The sequence below is a fragment of the Aethalodelphis obliquidens genome, unplaced genomic scaffold (assembly GCF_003676395.1).
Source record: "Aethalodelphis obliquidens isolate GAN/ISIS:26980383/991018 unplaced genomic scaffold, ASM367639v1 scaffold44, whole genome shotgun sequence".
NCBI classification, from domain to species: domain Eukaryota; kingdom Metazoa; phylum Chordata; class Mammalia; order Artiodactyla; family Delphinidae; genus Aethalodelphis; species Aethalodelphis obliquidens.
Window position 1 is genome coordinate 16,576,741 of NW_020837988.1, and position 17,874 is coordinate 16,594,614.

A 17,874-nucleotide genomic window follows, 5' to 3' on the forward strand; every position below is an offset into this window, starting at 1 on the left:
AGTATATAAACAAATATTTGCAATTTAAACTTTGGAGAAGAGGAAGGAAGCTCCTTCTTTGAGAACTGATGCTGAGGTTGAGAAAAGAGATGCCTGCAGATAAATTTGTAGATAAAGAAGCAGGGATGTGAAGGGGGGTTGGAGATGTAATTAAGATTACTAATAACCTCATCAAAAGATAGGGAGATTAACCTGAAATATCTGGGTGGGCCCAACATAATCACATAAGGTAGTTTAAGGCAGAAGAGGCAGAGAGATGTGTCAGAAAGAGAAGCTGAAGAGAACTGAAGCATAAGAGAAACTCAGTCACTTGCTGGAGGGGGAACACATGGAAAGTGTCAAAAGGAAAGTAGGCAGCCTCTAGGAGAAAAGATCAACCTGACCCCTAGCTGACAGCCAGCAAAGAAAGAGGGATCTCAGTCTTACAGTCACAAGAAAATAGATTCTGTCAACAACCCACGTAAACTTGGAAGTGGATTCTTCCCAGAGCCCCATTGGCCCACACCTTGATTTCAGTCTTATGAAAAATGGAGCAGAGCCACCCAAACCCACCCAAACTGCTGACTTAAAGAACTGTGAAATAATAAATTTGCAGTGTTTAAAAAAAGAGGGGGGCCAAAAAGAGAAAAAAAGAAGCAGGGAGCTGAAGGGAGTTCATACCTGATAGTCTTTTTTTTTTTTTTTTTAATATGAAAAGTAGGAAACTAGATCATCTCTAAGAATTAATGGCATGGGTAGTGCTTGAGAAGAGAACAGTGAAGTCTGGATAATAACTAAGGAGATATGGGAGATGAACAGAAACAGGTAAGGGGTGGCATGCAATATTGAGAAAGCAGTGAGAGTAGAACTGAAATCAGATAGCATGAGACTGTTAGGATATCAGTCAGCACAGTGGTGTAATTTTCTCTGGTCATGCTCTGGCCAATGTTTAGGTGCAGTAAAGCCATATTGTGTTCAGGGTTCATAGGGTAGGTATAACAGAAGTATAAGAATGCTGAGGAGGTGAGAGTCTTTGAAAGAAAGCATGGCTTAATATGGAAGGAAGTGTGGTTAGAAGGAAGCTGATAAACTTGGAGAAGGTTGAGACTGGAGAGATGTGGCTAAGGGCTGGTACTTTGTAGGTACTTAGCAGCTGTCTTCATTTTATCCTTCCTGGCTCTCCCCTCCTTGTGCCTGTTTCACTCCCTCCACCACCACCTGCCTCTTTAATGGTTTATACAAATAGTTTCAAATCAAGATAGTAGCAGTTGGTTTGGAGAGGAAGGCTAGGAGCCAGGTTCCAAAGTCCTCATCAGATGTGTCCCAGTGGCTTGGATGCTGACAGTGCCTGGTGGTGTTGGCCTCTAGGAGAAGCTCAAGGCTTATCCCCTTATCTCCTTACCCCTCATGCCCCAAGGGTGGGACAAGGGCAAAGACATTTTATGGGCCACAGTTCTTTTTTTTAATTTAATTTATTTATTTTTGCCTGCATTGGGTCTTTGTTGCTGCACGCGGGCCTTCTCTAGTTGCAGTGAGTGGGGGCTACTCTTCATTGTGGTGCCCGGGCTTCCCATTGCGGTGGCTTCTCTTGTTGCAGAGCACGGGCTCTAGGCACGTGGACTTCAATAGTTGTGGCACACAGGCTCAGTAGTTGTGGCTCACGGGCTCTAGAGCACGAGCTCAGTAGTTGTGGCACACGGGCGTAGTTGCTCTACAGCATGCGGGATCTTCCTGGCCCAGGGATCGAACCCGTGTCCCCTGCACTGGCAGGCGGATTCTTAACCACTGAGCCACCAGGGAAGTCCCTGGGCCACAGTTCTTAGGACAGGAATTTACTCTGTGATGAGAAGGGTTAAGAATCTAAGCCTTTAAGGGTTTCCACTAAGTTCCCCCTGTCTCTACAAGTCTAACCAGAAGCACAGATCTCATTACTTTTAAGGATTTAAAAGGGAGTCTTTTTTTGAAACAAAGATAGAAGCAATGGCTGTACTGGCAACCCAAAATATCTTCCTCCTCAGAATCTAAAATTTCTAGTAGAGTTGGTTGAATCTTGTGGTTTCCTTTATTGAGTCATTTGATGTATTGTCGTAATTTTTCTTAAAGATATAATTTTTTAAGGCTTTTGTTCCAAATGAGGACATTTTCCATAAAAATACACTGTATCCCATTTCCAGAAATTTTCTTGTTCACCTGTAGTTTTGAGTGTAACGCTTGAAATCTAATAATTCATTATTTCACAGAGTGCTTTTTTGGTGTAGTATAAAGAAAAAAACGCATAAGTAAAGAGTCATGCATCTTAAGTGTGAAACTTAAATAGGTGAGAATTCCTAGAGTGAGTAAACAGAAACCAAATTTCATCTTAATCTTAAGAAATGGAGTAAATGCTTGTGTAGAGTGGGCTAAAGAAATCCCAGGGAGTCTAAATCATTAGTCTTGCTATTTTGCTATCGTTAATGATACCTTTAAGGCATTTAGCAATGGTTGCCTAGAAAAGAATTGAATACTATTCTCGTAAAGCTTCAGTTTCATTTTCATCCTGGTGGCTCTGAGAAAACACGTTTCTCACTTGGCATAGTCACGTGAAATAGGGCATTCGACTTCATCCACAAAGTCTGTAACATCCATCTGGATCCTATGGATTGCTCTATACCCACCCAACTCAGACATGTCTGCCCTTTCTTCAAGTGCTTGTATTGACAGGTAGACCTGTAATTTCTTTGACTAAGATACAGTTTCCGTAGCCTGTCGTATCATAATAGATCTGTGTTGGGTTAAACTTGCCTAAAAACAGATCTTTTTTCCCCCTGGCTTTAAAGTAAAGGATAATGAAAAAGAAGTAATATTTCCTAATTAGGTATTTAGGTCAAAGAGACATTTTCAGAGTTAAAAGTATTCGTTCTCAATGATAATTCAAATATACTTTTCCAAAGACCTTTAATTGGCAGCTTTCCCCCTCAACTTTTGGTATTGGTGTAGGAATTGTTTGTGGATTTTCTATTTTAAAAAGATCTTCAGTTCATTCTTGTTCTGTTCATAGCACCTAGATATTAATATATGTTAATGCTATTGCTGTATTCTTCCTGACATTCATGTGAAGAAGAAAGAAAACTTTGATGTCTTACTTGGATTTTAGTTAGTTGATGTAAGACTGTTTTCTTTTCCTTTTTAGGTTGCAAACATGTTAAAGGCATCCTGTTATATGGGCCTCCAGGTTGTGGTAAGACTCTCTTGGCTCGACAGATTGGCAAGATGTTGAATGCAAGAGAGCCTAAAGTGGTCAATGGGCCGGAAATCCTCAACAAATATGTGGGAGAATCAGAGGCTAACATTCGTAAACTCTTTGCTGATGCTGAAGAGGAGCAAAGGAGGGTAATGTTAACATAAGTACAATTTAGTGAAAGTTTGTTATCACTTATATGATGATTGAAACCCAGAGTTATGGTGGAAGACTTGTTGCTGTGATTTATAGTTTGAAGAAATTGCAGATAAAATTTATTTTGAACTGAGTTATGTCACTGAACTGGGATTATGGGAGATTTACATGTTGTGAGCAGATGTCAATATCCACATGTTCATAATACAAAGATAGATGATTATATGAGCCAAAGGTTTTGCAAAACAGATCATGAATATGTATTTAAGTGACACTTTTATTCCACATTACTTCCAGAGACTTGAACTCATTTATCCTAAAAGAGAGAAATTAAATCCATAAAGAGACTTGTAGAATTAAGTATGTGTAAGGTTCATGTGCAGAAAGCTAGTTTACTTACCACTGACTTAACTCAGCTGTAGTGACAGGTATAAGTTGTTAGGTCTCAAAGGAGAACTTGATTGGGGTCTTAGAAAAAAATAAAATTAACTAAAAATCAAGCCAGAGTTTACTAATTGTGATGGTTAATTTTGTGCTAATTTGCCTGGGCCTCAGGGTGCCCGGACATCGGTTAAACATTATTCTGGGTGGGTTGTGTTTACCATTTGAATCTGTAGACTGTCCCTAATATGCCATCCAATCCGTTGAAGGCCTGAATAGAACAAAAAGGCTTACCTTCCCTTGAGTAAGAGGGAATTTCCTACTGCCTGACCTGGAATATCAGTTTTTTCCTGCCTTCAGACTCAAACTGAAACACCTCTTCCTGGCTGTCAAGCTTGTAGGCCTTTGGACTGGAACTACACCATCAGCTCTCTGTGTCTCCAGTTTGCCAGCTGCGGAACTTGGGACTTGTCAGCCTACATAATTATGTTAGCCAGCTCCTTACATTTAATCTCTAGATAGATAGATGGGTAGATAGATTTTTTATATATATATATATATATATATATTCTTTTTTTTTTTCAGGTACCAATAGAATAGATAGACTAGATCTATAGATCTATTGATTCTGTTTCTCTGGAAAACTTTGACTAATATACTAGTATTAATATATTTGTTTCATTAAAGGAAAGTTTAAAAACAGTATTGTGGGATTTCTGGTTCTGGCAATACAGTAGACTAGGTAACCTGAAAATCTTCCTTCTACAAAAATCTTCAAAAGCTGGATAAAATATAATCCAGCTAAAATAATTTCAAATGCACAATTGAGCTCTCAGGAAAGAAAAGGAAGTCTTCAGAAATCAAAAGAAAACTGAAAACTAGAGTAGTAAAGATAATGAGCTGCAGCTTTTGGTTCTGGTAATGTGTGCATTTGGGTTTTATCATCCAATAGGGGACATAAAATGAGTCCTTGAACTTACTTAAGGTGTGGCCTAGGAACTGGAACCTTCAAAGCAGCTCTGTCATCAATGAAAAGCATGACTAGAAAATATTTCCCTACCAGCACAGAGAAATAACAAAACCTTTTAACTATTTGCCTGGGTTCTAGAGTGGGAGATGAGGAATCTGCCATGGGAATTCTAACCCATGGATCTTTAACTCATGTTTAGGATTTGAAAACACACACACACACACACACACACACAAACACCCCACTATGTAGTCTGGGGCCCCAAAATTGAGAAATTAATTTTAAAATGAATCCTGGGCCAATGTTAACACATAGGGTTGTTAGATATAAGCACACCCCAAGGGATACTCCAACAAAGCCAGGCCACAAGAGATTCTCACAGGGGAAGCTAAAATAGCTCCAATAAATGGAAAATGTCATCATCAAAATTTTAAACTCAGCAACTAGGTTAAACATAAGCAGTAGTTTCAGCTGAGGAGAGAAGTGATGAACAGTAGAATAGATCTAAAGAAATCACCCAGAATGTAGCACAGAGAGATAGAGAGATGGAAAATATGAAAGAGAAATTGAGATAACAGAGTTAAAATGAGAAGTCTAAATAGAAAGAATAGTGTAGAGGCAATATTCAAAGATAGAATGGCTGAGAATGTTCTCGAATTAATAAACATAAATACTTAGATTCATGTAGCACCATGAGCCCAAATGGGATAAGTAGAAATTTATGTCTAGATGCATTGTAGTGAAACTGGAGAATGCCAAAGAAAAAAAGAGAAATGTCTTAGTATCAACAAAAAAGAAATGATGATGACATCCAAAGGAATATCCATTATGTTGACAGTAAACTTTTTAACAACAGCAAGAGAGACCAGAAAAGAGTGGAAGAATATCTTCACAGAGCGAAGTAAAAATAACTGTCAACTTAAAATTTTATACCCAGCTTAATTCTCATTCAGGAATAAGATGAAATAAAGATATTTTTTCAGACAAAGTCTAATAGAATTAACTAGTCACAGAAGCTTGTTGGAAGAATGTGAAGCAGGATATATTTGAGAATGAAGAAAATTGAACCCAGAAGGAAAGCAGTGGATGCGAGAAACAATGGTGAGCAATGAAATTGGTAAAAATGTAGATAAAATCTGGAACTTCTACTTCTAGTTGTGGCAGATTAGGTAATCTGAATCATGCCTGCCACTGAAGACTACTGGAAAAGCTCAACAAAATGTTTAATTTTTTTTTTTTTTTAATGTGCTTGGAGGTATCAGAGAGCTTACAAGATCTAGGGGGAGAATGGAGGCCCAGAAAAAAAGGTCCCAGTTTATGGGGGTCACTGTTCCTCTGGAGAAATTAGCCATTTCTGGAGGGAGCTGCTAAACAGCTATGCAGCCCTCTTGACGGGCTAGTGGGTATAAGGGGGACAGAGATTAGAGCCTATGGCCCACAAAGAGGGGACGTCTGATGAACATGCCTCATTTTGAGTTGGGACTCTGAAGGGCTACACCATAGGAGCAAGCGTTAACCAGAAGCAGACATGCTGTTACAGAGGCTACAGATCAGCTTTGAGTCATGTCATTCTCTAAAATTAGGCTGAGGGTTCCTAAACCACTAGTGCCCCCAGACATTTGGCAGAATTGCAGATCCTTCCTGGTGGAAGGTAGTATCATGCAAGGCCATAAACTATTTCTATAGTTTGCAAATGCAGTGCCTGGCTTATAATCAAAAGCAATCAGATACACAAAGACATAAACAACATGAAGAAAGAGAAACAAAAGATGATAGAAATTGGGCCTCAAGATACTGGAATTCTCAGATACAGACTTTTAAAATAAGTATACTTATTACATTCAAAGAGAAACAAGATTGAAAATTTTGGCAGAGCACTAGAAACTGTTAAAAAAAATCAAATGGAAATTCTGGGAATGAGAAATTCAGTAAATTAACTCAAGTTTAAACAACAGATTAGACACATCTAAAGAGAGAATTAGTGAACTGAAAGATGTTAGACAAAAATAACTACAGACAAAGGATGAAAGGAATGAAGAGAGATAAATACCACAAGAAAGTCTAGTGCACAATTTAAATTTCCAGAAAGTCAGGAGAAAGACGATGGGGCAAAAGCAGTATTTGAAGAGAAAAGGGTTTAGAACTTTCTAAAATGGGTGAAGAACATCAGTCCATGGATTCTAGCAGTGATATAAACCTCAAGCAAAAGAAATACTGAAGAATTCTACACTTATAATCATTGTTAAATGGCTGAAAATAAAAAAAGGAGAGAGAGAGAAATCTTAAAAGCAGCTAGAGAAAAAAAAAGGATTACCTTCCAATAAACAGCAATTAGCTGGCAGCTGTCTTCTCAACAGAAATGACGAAAATCAGAAATCAGTTGAATGTCATTTTTTAAGAGAATAGCTGTCAACTTAGAATTTACATTGTCATGTAAATATACAATAAAGTACTGTATTGTAATAAAAATAGACTGGCTGTACACAGTTGTGAATCTAACAAATAAATGTTGAGCAAAAGAAAACACAAGAAAGGATCATATATACTATATGATTCCATTTATATACAGCTCAACTAAAGTACAGTGTTTAATGACGCATGCTTCTAAGTTGGTAAAACTATAAAGGAAAGTGAGAAATAATTACCTTAAAAATCAGATTGTGGTTGCCTTTGGGGCATGGAGGGGAGGGATGTTGGGGAAGGGTGGTGAGGAGGCACTGCCAGGATGCTGGCACTCTTCTGCGTCTTGTTATGGTTACATGGATGTTCATTTTGTGACAGTTCCTTCAGACATACATTCACATTTGTGGAACTTTCCCTCTATGTATGTCATATTCCACAATAAAAACGTTTAAAAGAGGTTAAATTTAAGAAGGATTCACTGTACAAAATAATAATGATGATCAATATATCTTTTTAAGGATAGAACTAAAATATGGAACAAAACATGTGGGAAGTGGGTTGAATCCATGTAAGATACTTGTATTATTTGGGAAGAAGTTAGACATATTAATTAACATAAAACTTAAGTAAATGTTTATGTGAAAATTGTTTATAGTTCTCAAGCTTTTCCAAGGCATGAGGGAGGAGTGGGGGAAGGAATAAAGAAAACTCAAATACTTTAGAAGGCAAGAAAGGAATAACAAGACTCAAAGAAAATGTGAAGATACCGAAAACGTAACTTTTAAAAAGATTTCACTTAGAATAGCATTCAGAATGATAAGATAACTAGGATTAAATCTAACAGGAACGTTAAAGGAGAAAATTATAAACATTTTTGAAAATCTTTTTTCAAGAGCTAATAAATGGTAAGATAGAACATTTTCACATGGGAATCCTGACATTATCATAAAAATGACAGTTCTGCCCATATTAATCTGTAAGTTCAGTGCTTTTCCAGTCAAGTCTAACAGGACTTTTTTGGAATTTGACTTTTTTTTTTTTTGGATGCTTGAAGAGTCATGAAAATTTTGGAGAATAATGAAAAGTTACTTATTCAGATATCAAGACTTACTGGAAACCTATAGTAATTGAAACAATTTTATATATTCATGAAAAAACAGACCATGGAAATAGAGGAACACAGGAAGAACTTGTTACGTGAAAAGTGGCAATACAAATCAGAGGGGAAATGATATACTGTTCCAAGATGGGACTGAGATCATTGGCTCTCTGTTTGGAAAAAGATAAAATGCAGTCCCTGTCTCACTTCATACAGAATTACAAAATAGATTTGCAAAAAACAAAACTAAAACTTAAGAGAAAATTTTTAGAAGAAAACTAGGGAAAGGCATTAAGAATTGAGGCTAGGGAAGAATTTCATAATAAGATATAGAAATTAAATCCATAAAAGAAAAAAAAGTTTATTTGGCTACATTAATATAAAGAAAATTCTCTCTGACAAATTACACTGGATACAAATGTCTCAAACTAGAAGAGATATTTGCAACCCATATAATCCACAAAAAATTGGTATTCCTCTATAATAAATTCTCTGTAATAACTCCTGTATAATAAGTAAGAAAAAGACAAACACCACAATTTTTTTAAAAAACTGGCAAGGATATGAATAGGCAATTTCTCAGAGGAAGAACCCAACTGACGATAAGCAGATGAAACAATGCTCAGGAAAATGCATAATAAAAGAGAAATCACCTTATAAACAACCTGATAAAATTTACAAAGACCAATAATGCCAGAAGTTGATGAGGTTATGGAGAAACAGGGCTTCATATACATTACTAGTCATAGTATAAATTAGAAAAATAGTAATATTGTGCAGATTAATTTGACATCTTACAAAAATGAAGATGCACAAACCTCATGACCCATGAGTTCTACTTCAACCCTACTTCAAGTTCTACTTCAAGTTCTACCCTAGAGAAATACTCTTGCACTTGTGCACCAAATGACATGTACCAGAATGTTGATTGCCGCACTATATGCAATGGGGGGAAAGCTAGAAACATCTTGATTCTTCTCAGTAGGAAATGGAATATCATCTTAGACATTAAAATAAATAACAGACTTACATGGATCAATATGCATAACACCCAGAAACATAATATCTATTTTTTAATCTAGTAAGCTTTATTAAATCTAATTTATCCTGTCATTTCCTACTTTTTATTTTTGTTGATGGTAAAAATAAATTTTAAACATTGCCTTTATAACAACCCTTCTGCTGCTTCAAATCTACTTGTTGGGTGCTTAATCATTTCAGTTTTACACAAGGTGGTTTTCTCCCCTGCTTCCCTATATCCCATTAAGTTCTTGTTCATATTAAGATCTCTAGCCATCTCAGCTCCATTGCATCCTGGTATATTATTGCAAGTCTAATAACTGATCTCAACTCTTCAGACAGTCCCAGAACCAATTCGGTTTTACAATTCGTTCCTAATACTACAATATTTTTTGTTTCAGATATCTTTTTACCTCTCAGAATACCAAGAAAAATAGTCATTACCATTTACTATCTGGGTTGAAAGAACTTCTTTTTAAAAATTGTTTTTAAGTTGATTACAGATCACTTACAAACAAAAATAAAGGGAAGCAGAGACTATTAAAATATTTAATAGAGCTTAAATATAGCAAACCAAATTTTTATTCCATATTTTCCTGGGTTTGAAGATATCTACTGATTGATCGATAGATATATACCCAAAATGCGCAGGAGCCTCTGTATGTAACTAATTGTTCATCAGTTGTCATGCGTGAAGTTGTACACTGATTCTAAATTTCAAATACATCTCTCATAGATTATAGCTTATCATTACTTCTTGTTCTTCTACTTGCGTCGTCAAGACAATACTTGAAGAGTTTTTAAAAAAATCTTTGGCTTATAATTTTGTTGAAGACGGGATGGACACCAGGCACTCCATAATTGCAAAATATTTTTATTTTTAGATTTGTATACACCTTTTAGAATGGCCAATCTAATTTTTTTTTTTTTTTTGCGGTACGCGGGCCTCTCACCGCTGTGGCCTCTCCCGTTGCGGAGAACAGGCTCCAGACGTGCAGGCCCAGCGGCCATGGCCCACGGGCCCAGCCGCTCCGCGGCATGTGGGATCCTCCCGGACTGGGGCACGAACCCACGTCCCCCTGCATCTGCAGGCGGACTCTCAACCACTGTGCCACCAGGGAAGCCCCAATCTAATTTTTTTAAAGTATCATTTTAACTTTATTTATTTATGGCTGCATTGGGTCTTCGTTACTGCATGTGGGCTTTCTCTAGTTGTGGCGAGCACGGGCTACTTTTCCTTGCAGTGCGTGGGCTTCTCATTGCAGTGGCTTCTCTTGTTGTGAAGCCCGGGCTATAGGCTCATGGGCTTCAGTGGTTGCGGCTTGCGGGCTCTAGAGTGCAGGCTGAGTAGTTGTGGCGCATGGGCTTATTTGCTCCACAGCATGTGGGATCTTCCCACATGAGTAATGATGACATAATTTCTAGAATTTTGAAATAGTATAATATATCTTAGATTTATGAAAAGATCCAGTGGACCCATACAGTAATTGCAAGATAGAGTGAGGGTTTTTTTCTGTTTTTAAAAAAATATATTTTCCATTTTGTTCCTGTGGAATACTTCTAGAAAAAACGTAGTCATGAGATATCAATCTTTATAAATAGTTAAAACTGCTTAACAGTGAAAATTAAAAACTGAAATTGTTTTTCAAGTGGACCCTAATGGTATACTGAGGATTAAATTATTAGGTGCAGGTGAGAAGCATTTTATAAAATCTGTTGTGATAGTTTCCACATGGCTGCATAGGTATCTTTGGTGCTGTTTTTAAACTTGCAGACAGTTGAAGTATGACACTATTAATAATAAAACTGAGTTGGCAAAGAATTTCTAGGTAGATATTAATCATAGCCAGCTTTTTCTGATATACTTTTCTCAATCCTTACATCCAGAAAGGCTTGGTATATTCGGTTAATGACCCCATGGAGAGTATATATGTGTTACATAATAAAGAAAAGCATCACCTCTGTGATTCTGGACAGTCCAGGCTGACAAAGATGAACACTTGCATATAGGTCAAACTAGCTAAATATAGAACAGCCATTTTCCAAGGCTGTTGCCAGGGGCTCAACAGCATCAGCTCTGTTTCTATGGGGGAAGACTTTGCAAATGGTAAGAACAGAGCTAGAAGTCAGTGAGTTGAAGAGAATTGCATTGTGGAACTTTAAACTCTTTGGTAAAGGGTTTATTGATAATTCAGCTATATTAATCTGTGAACATTAATCTTGACATCTTCCTTACCTGATTCTTAATTTATTGCAGTAAGAACTTGCCTTTATTTAAGTAACACACCTGTAGAAATTGATGTTATCATACTCAGTAGGTTGGCGGAAGGGACCTGATGACAAGTCGTAAGATTAGCAAGGTTCTGAAAAGGTCAGAATTGTACTGAATTATGGTTAGGGAAGATTGCTCCTGTGATCATTAAATCAAGCACAGTATCCTGACTGTCTCTGGCTTCCCTTCCACATAGATGATTTTTGAGGTTCGACTGAGAAGGAAGTCATGATTCCAGTGGTAACGTAAGGCACATTGATAGCAAAATTCATACATTATAACACCTTTTTGTTTTATGCTGTATTGACAGACAACTTTGAATAAAAATGTTTTCTAAAAATAATGTAGAATCTCACAGCTTCTTAGTCACAAACAGGAGTGTCCTAGTTTTTCTTTGAAGACAGCAAGTATTAATGCTCTACTATATAGAAGTGTTTGGCAAAGCTAAGGTTGTAGTTCCAATTCTTCATTCTCTGTCTTCTCTACAGATGGAAAGGTGAATAGTTTTTGGTGTTGAAATTTTTTTAAGCAACAAGCTATCACTTATCAGACATCTGTTCAATAATTATGACAGTAATTGAGAAATAAAGTTAATTTTTTCAGGTTTTAATTTAGTTTTAAAACAATTGTGGAAAGAGAACAATTTGTAAGTTATGTTCAGGAAAAAATATAATGAAACTTAGTTAAATTTTGGAACCTTAATGAACACATGAGTATCATCTTGCATAAGAATGCATTAAAGAATGAACAGTACTCCAAATAATGAATAATAAAATGTATTATAAGATACTGTATCTATTTTTTGTTTATTATTATGAAGTGGAACTAACTTTTCTGGTGTACCATTTTATAGATTTTAACATGTGTATAGTTTCATGTAACCACCACCAAAATCTACATGCAGAACATTTACATCACCCCCCAAAATTCCCTCATGCTGTCCCTTTGCTAATAACTCCTGGTAACTACTGATCTGTTTTCCATCCCTATACTTTTGTCTTTTCCAGTGTCATATAAATGGGATCATATGTATGTAACTATGACCAGTTTCTTCTTTTTCTGACTGGCTTCTTTCACTCATCATATTGCCTTTGAGATTCATCCAAGTTGTCGCATGTATCAAACATCCCTTTTTACTGTTGAGTAGTATTCCATCTTATGGATATACCATAGTCTGTTTATTCACTCACCCACTAGAGTGCATTTGGGTTGGTTCTAGTTTGGGGCAGTTATGAGTAGAGCTGCTATAAACCAAGGAGTGGAATTGCTTGATCATACAGTGTTTTATCTGTTTTTTATTTTTTTTAATATATATTCAGATGTGTTTTAGATCCAATCCAATTTCCTTCAGGTCATTTTTAGAACTGTTTTTCTTCCTACTTCTGATGTAACATTTCATCTTTTATCTTTGTCATGTTTGCTTGATCCTTTTTCCTTTGGGTTGCCTTTATTGGAGTCATCTTCTGGTGTTGTAGCCCAGAATCTGTCTTGCTTTTATATGCCTCCAGCTTAATTATATGATTCATCTTCTTACAGAATTTAGTTTGCTACTATACTCTTCTTTACCATTTGTAGATGACTCTCAGATCTATCTTTCTCACCTGTTTTGTTCAGTTTATATCTTATTCTCTGGAGGACATTCCTAATTAGATGTCCTGTTAACTCTTTAATCTTCTTATGGTAGAAACTTAAAAAAAAATTTTTCCCTTCCATCTTTTCCCTTCTACAGCTTTCTTATCATAACTACAAGATAATTTCTTACCTTTGCTGTTACTTCCCCTTCTACTTGCAGGCAGTAACCAAACCTAGGACTTGGCTTTTTAGTCGTCACTACTCCCATCACCAAAACTCTCTTACAGGTTCTGTTTACCTCATTTACATACCATTGTTTCTCACTGACCTTCCAACTACGTATTTCTCCGTTTCCATCCTAAAGTCAGGATTAAAATCATCTTACATAAAGAGCATTCTGCTTTTGCAAGTGTGTGTGTGTGTGTGTGTGTGTATGTGTGTGTGTGTGAGAGGGAGAGAGAGAGAGAGAGAGTTCAATAGAAAGGCCTGCTCCCTGTTGTGATAGTACTATAACTTTTGTTTCTCACGTTAGGTAAATTTTATTATCCCTTTTATAGGGCCTGGATTGCCTCTTAGCCGTTTGCTCAAGTGGCCCTGCATGCTTCTAAATTCTTATCTGTTAGGCCCTCTCTTTCTCCTTCTGCATGTCTTTGTTCAGGAATAATTTCTCACACCCCAAAACAAGTGTACCTGTGATTTAGGAGGACACAAAGTTGTATTTGCAGGTAATATGATTGTCTACTTAGAAAATTCAAAAGAATCAACTAAAAAAACTTAGATGTTAGAAGAAAGTTAAGTAGCCAGATATAAAATAAATATACAAAAATTAATATTTCTTCATATATACTGTTTTTGAAATATAATGTAAAAATCCCATGCACAACTGCAACCAAAAAACATAAATAGTTAGGAATGTTATGAATGAATTAGTATGACAAAAAGTACAAAACTTTATTGGGAGATGTAAAAGACTTGAATAATTGGAGACATATTCTTAAGAACTGAATGTGCTATAAAGATATTAGTACTTCCTAAACTGATTTAGAGATTGAATCTAATTCCAATCAAAGCTTGGCTTTTTTGTTTATTTTTTACTTTTTTTGTTTGTTTTTCATTGGAGAAAGTTGTTTTTGCTCTAGTAGAATGATTCTAATAATCGTCAGGAAGTAAACATGGTTGAAAGTAGCCAAGACAGTTATAAAAAAGAAGAAGAACGTGTGGAGGGTAAGAGCTTGCCCAAACCACTGCTATGGTCCATAGTATAGGCTGGAAATAGTCTAGCACATATGAAAATATAAAGCCTGATAGAAATGGCATCTCAGTCAATGAAGAAAAGTTTATTTAGTCAACAATATTGGATCAGTTAGTTAACTCTTTGAAGAATTACTTGGATTCTTACTTCACTTGTACCATATACAAAAATAAAATTCCAGATAGACTAAAGAATTATATGTAAAGTAAAAATTTACAAGAGAAGAAAATGTAGGTGACTACCAGTGTCTGTAATGGGAGAGGATTTTAAGGATAAAAGTAATGGAAAACATCATAAAAATAAAAATTGATAATGTTGGCTGTTTAAATAGTAAAAATACATTTTTTAAAACCCTTCCATTTATCAAAAATATACCATAAATAAAATTAAAAGACAAATAGCAAACTGGGATAAAACGTTTATAACAAATATAATAATACCCTTAATATATAAATAATTTTTATAAATCAATAAAAATTATTAAATCCCAACAGAAAAATGTACAGAGGACATGAAGAAATAAGAGAAAAATTATCAGTGGTAAAAAAAATGATTTTAAAAAGTGCTAGCCTCGTCAATAATTAGACAAATGCCAATTTAAAATGATTGAAAAATACCATTATTCATACATCAAGTTGATAACTACTTTAAAAAATTTCTAGTATTCATTACTTTCGAGGATATACCAAGATAGTCACTGTCATATACGGTGGTAGGATTGTTACAAAATGATAAAAACCTTTCTAGAAAAATATTTGAAAGCCTATTTCAAGAGCATTAAAATACTCAAAACACCTTTTAACATAACAATTTGCCTTCATGAAGTAATCATACATATTGTCAAAGATTTAAGTATAAAAATGTTCATTGCGGGCTTCCCTGGTGGCGCAGTCGTTGAGAATCTGCCTGCTAACGCAGGGGACACGAGTTCGAGCCCTGGTCTGGGAGGATCCCACATGCCGCGGAGCAACTAGGCCCGTGAGCCACAACTACTGAGCCTGCGTGTCTGGAGCCTGTGCTCCGCGGCAAGAGAGGCCGTGGTAATGAGAGGCCCGTGCACCGCGATGAAGAGTGGCCCCCACTTGCCAAAACTAGAGAAAGCCCTCGCACAGAAACCGAGACCCAACACAGCAAAAATAAATAAATTAATAAACTCCTACCCCCAATATCTTCTTTAAAAAAAAAAAAATGTTCATTGCAACAACTTCTTGATACTAAAAACTTAGAAATTGTTAAATATGTGACAGTAAAGAATTAATGTGGAGTAGGGGAATTAAATTGTGAAACCAGTCATATGATGAAATATTATGGAGCCATTAAAACTCATAATGTATAGCTGTATTTATAGACATGGGAAAGGGCTTAAGATAATATCTGGGCTGGAAAAAAGAGATACAAACTTTTTATGTAGTACCAAATTAATAATATCAGTTATTTCTAGCTAGTTGAATTTTGGATGATTGAGATTTCTTTACATCTTTTGGTATTTTTTCCAAGTTTTCTATAGTGATCATGTATTTTGCAATTAGAACCCAAAATAACAATTTTAAATTGTTTTTAAAAAACAGTTAATGTTCAAGAGAATGCAAGATGCAGTGAGTTTCCAATTTTTTTTTTTTTTTTTTTTTTTTTGCGTTATGTGGGCCTCTCACTGTCGTGGCCTCTCTCGTTGCGGAGCACAGGCTCCGGACATGCTGGCCCAGCGGCCATGGCTCACGGGCCCAGCCGCTCCGCGGCATGTGGGATCTTCCCGGACCGGGGCACGAACCCGTGTCCCCTGCATCGGCAGGTGGACTCTCAACCACTGCGCCACCAGGGAAGCCCTCCAATTTTTAATTAAAATAAAATTAAAACAAATAAATCTGCATTAACAGCATTTATCTTTAAGCAACATAATATAGTTTATTTTTAACTTATTTCTATTTGTTTTATAACTTTTGCTCAGTTAACATCTAATACTTTCATAGTAAAATTTTTAAGTCTATTTAAAAAAAAAATGATATCCTTGCCAGAGTTTTAGTGAATACCAACCATATCTAATCTTGAATCTCATTATGCCCATCATTTATACCATCCGTATGTTGTCATATTTAGGTTATGTTCATTTTCACCTGTTTTGTTTTGCTAATCCCTAATGGTTTTTGTTAAAAAAAAAAAAAAAAAAATCTCTGCAATGCACTTCCCCCTTTGGTTCCTAACAAGAGGCTTAATTACTTAAATATAAATTGCTAGAAGGTCCATGTTAACTTAACCTAGTGAACTATTGGCATTTAAAAGTATTTGCATCTATTAAAAGTTCAAAATATATAAACTGATTTCTTTTAATGATAACTCTATATCTGACAAAGTAAAACAGAAATCACTATGTAGAAGAAACAGCATCTGCTTGACCATGTTGTTTTTATAAACTTTGTCTCTGTTCTCACTTTACTGTTCAGAAGAAGCAATCTGTTTTCATACGATATAACTGAATATGAATCAAGTTCAGTATCTTCTCCCATTTGCCCAATTCCCAGTCTACCTCTGTGTGGAGTTACTCTTCAGCTATATAGTGTGACAAATATTAAACTTACTGCTTTGGGGGCTATCCTCTCACCAAAACTCAGGGAAAATGGGAGGGAGCTGCCGTTCATTGACCTAAGAAATGCTTGACAGTTCTTCTTTCAAAGAGTGAGATAAGAAATGTGTGTGAATGAATAGTTAGTTATGATGGACTATTCATTTTCATCAGTATATAATGTGTGTTTTAGTTTTATGTCTATTAAATATGAGGTTCTGGAATGCCTTTTCACTTTGCAGAATTCTGAGACTGCAGTTCCAACACCTTTGAGAGGGCAGCAATCATGATTATACTGGCTACATTTATTAGTCAAAAAGCGCAAAAGCTTTGTTTTGCTCTTTTGATTAGTTTGTTTAATAATATATTCAAATTATGATCTTTAATGTTATTTCTTTCACTAGCTTGGTGCTAACAGTGGTTTGCACATCATCATCTTTGATGAAATTGATGCCATCTGCAAACAGAGAGGGAGCATGGCTGGTAGCACAGGAGTTCATGACACTGTCGTCAACCAGTTGCTGTCCAAAATTGATGGGGTAGAGCAACTAAACAACATCTTAGTCATTGGTATGTTTGCTTGGTTTAAAAAAAAAAGGTACTATGATTTCAAAAACATTAGATACTTAGGTTCTGAATTCAGATTTGTGTAGCTTGTAATTATACTATTTTGCCAGTGTTTCCAAATTAGAATCAAGTGATATTGAAGAATTTCACTATTTTAATGTCTAGCCTTAATAGGACAAATGAAAAATGGGTTTTAGTGACTCATGGCTTTTTTTTTTTTTTAATAAAACTCCTCACTTTTTTTTTAAATTTATTTTTTATTATTTTTGGCTGCGTCGGGTCTTAGTTGTGGCATGTGGGATCTTTCGTTGCGGCACGCGGGCTCTTCGTTGCGGCACATGGGCTTCTCTCTAGTTGTGGCATGTGGGATCTTAGTTCCCCGACCAGGGATCGAACCCGCGTCCCCTGCATTGGAAGGCGGATTCTTAA

At 36.0% G+C, this 17,874-nt stretch overlaps 1 protein-coding gene across 6 annotated transcripts in view; it reads left to right on the top strand.

The window, feature by feature from the left end:
* Positions 1 to 17,874, top strand: part of NSF (N-ethylmaleimide sensitive factor, vesicle fusing ATPase) — a 155,919-nt gene that overhangs the window by 82,378 nt on the left and 55,667 nt on the right. For all 6 annotated transcript variants that reach the window (XM_027081346.1, XM_027081344.1, XM_027081343.1 and 3 more), the window contains 2 exons: positions 3,149 to 3,348; positions 17,283 to 17,448. In XM_027081346.1, coding sequence (XP_026937147.1) covers positions 3,149 to 3,348; positions 17,283 to 17,448 — 366 coding nt within the window. The remainder of the gene's footprint in view (positions 1 to 3,148; positions 3,349 to 17,282; positions 17,449 to 17,874) is intronic.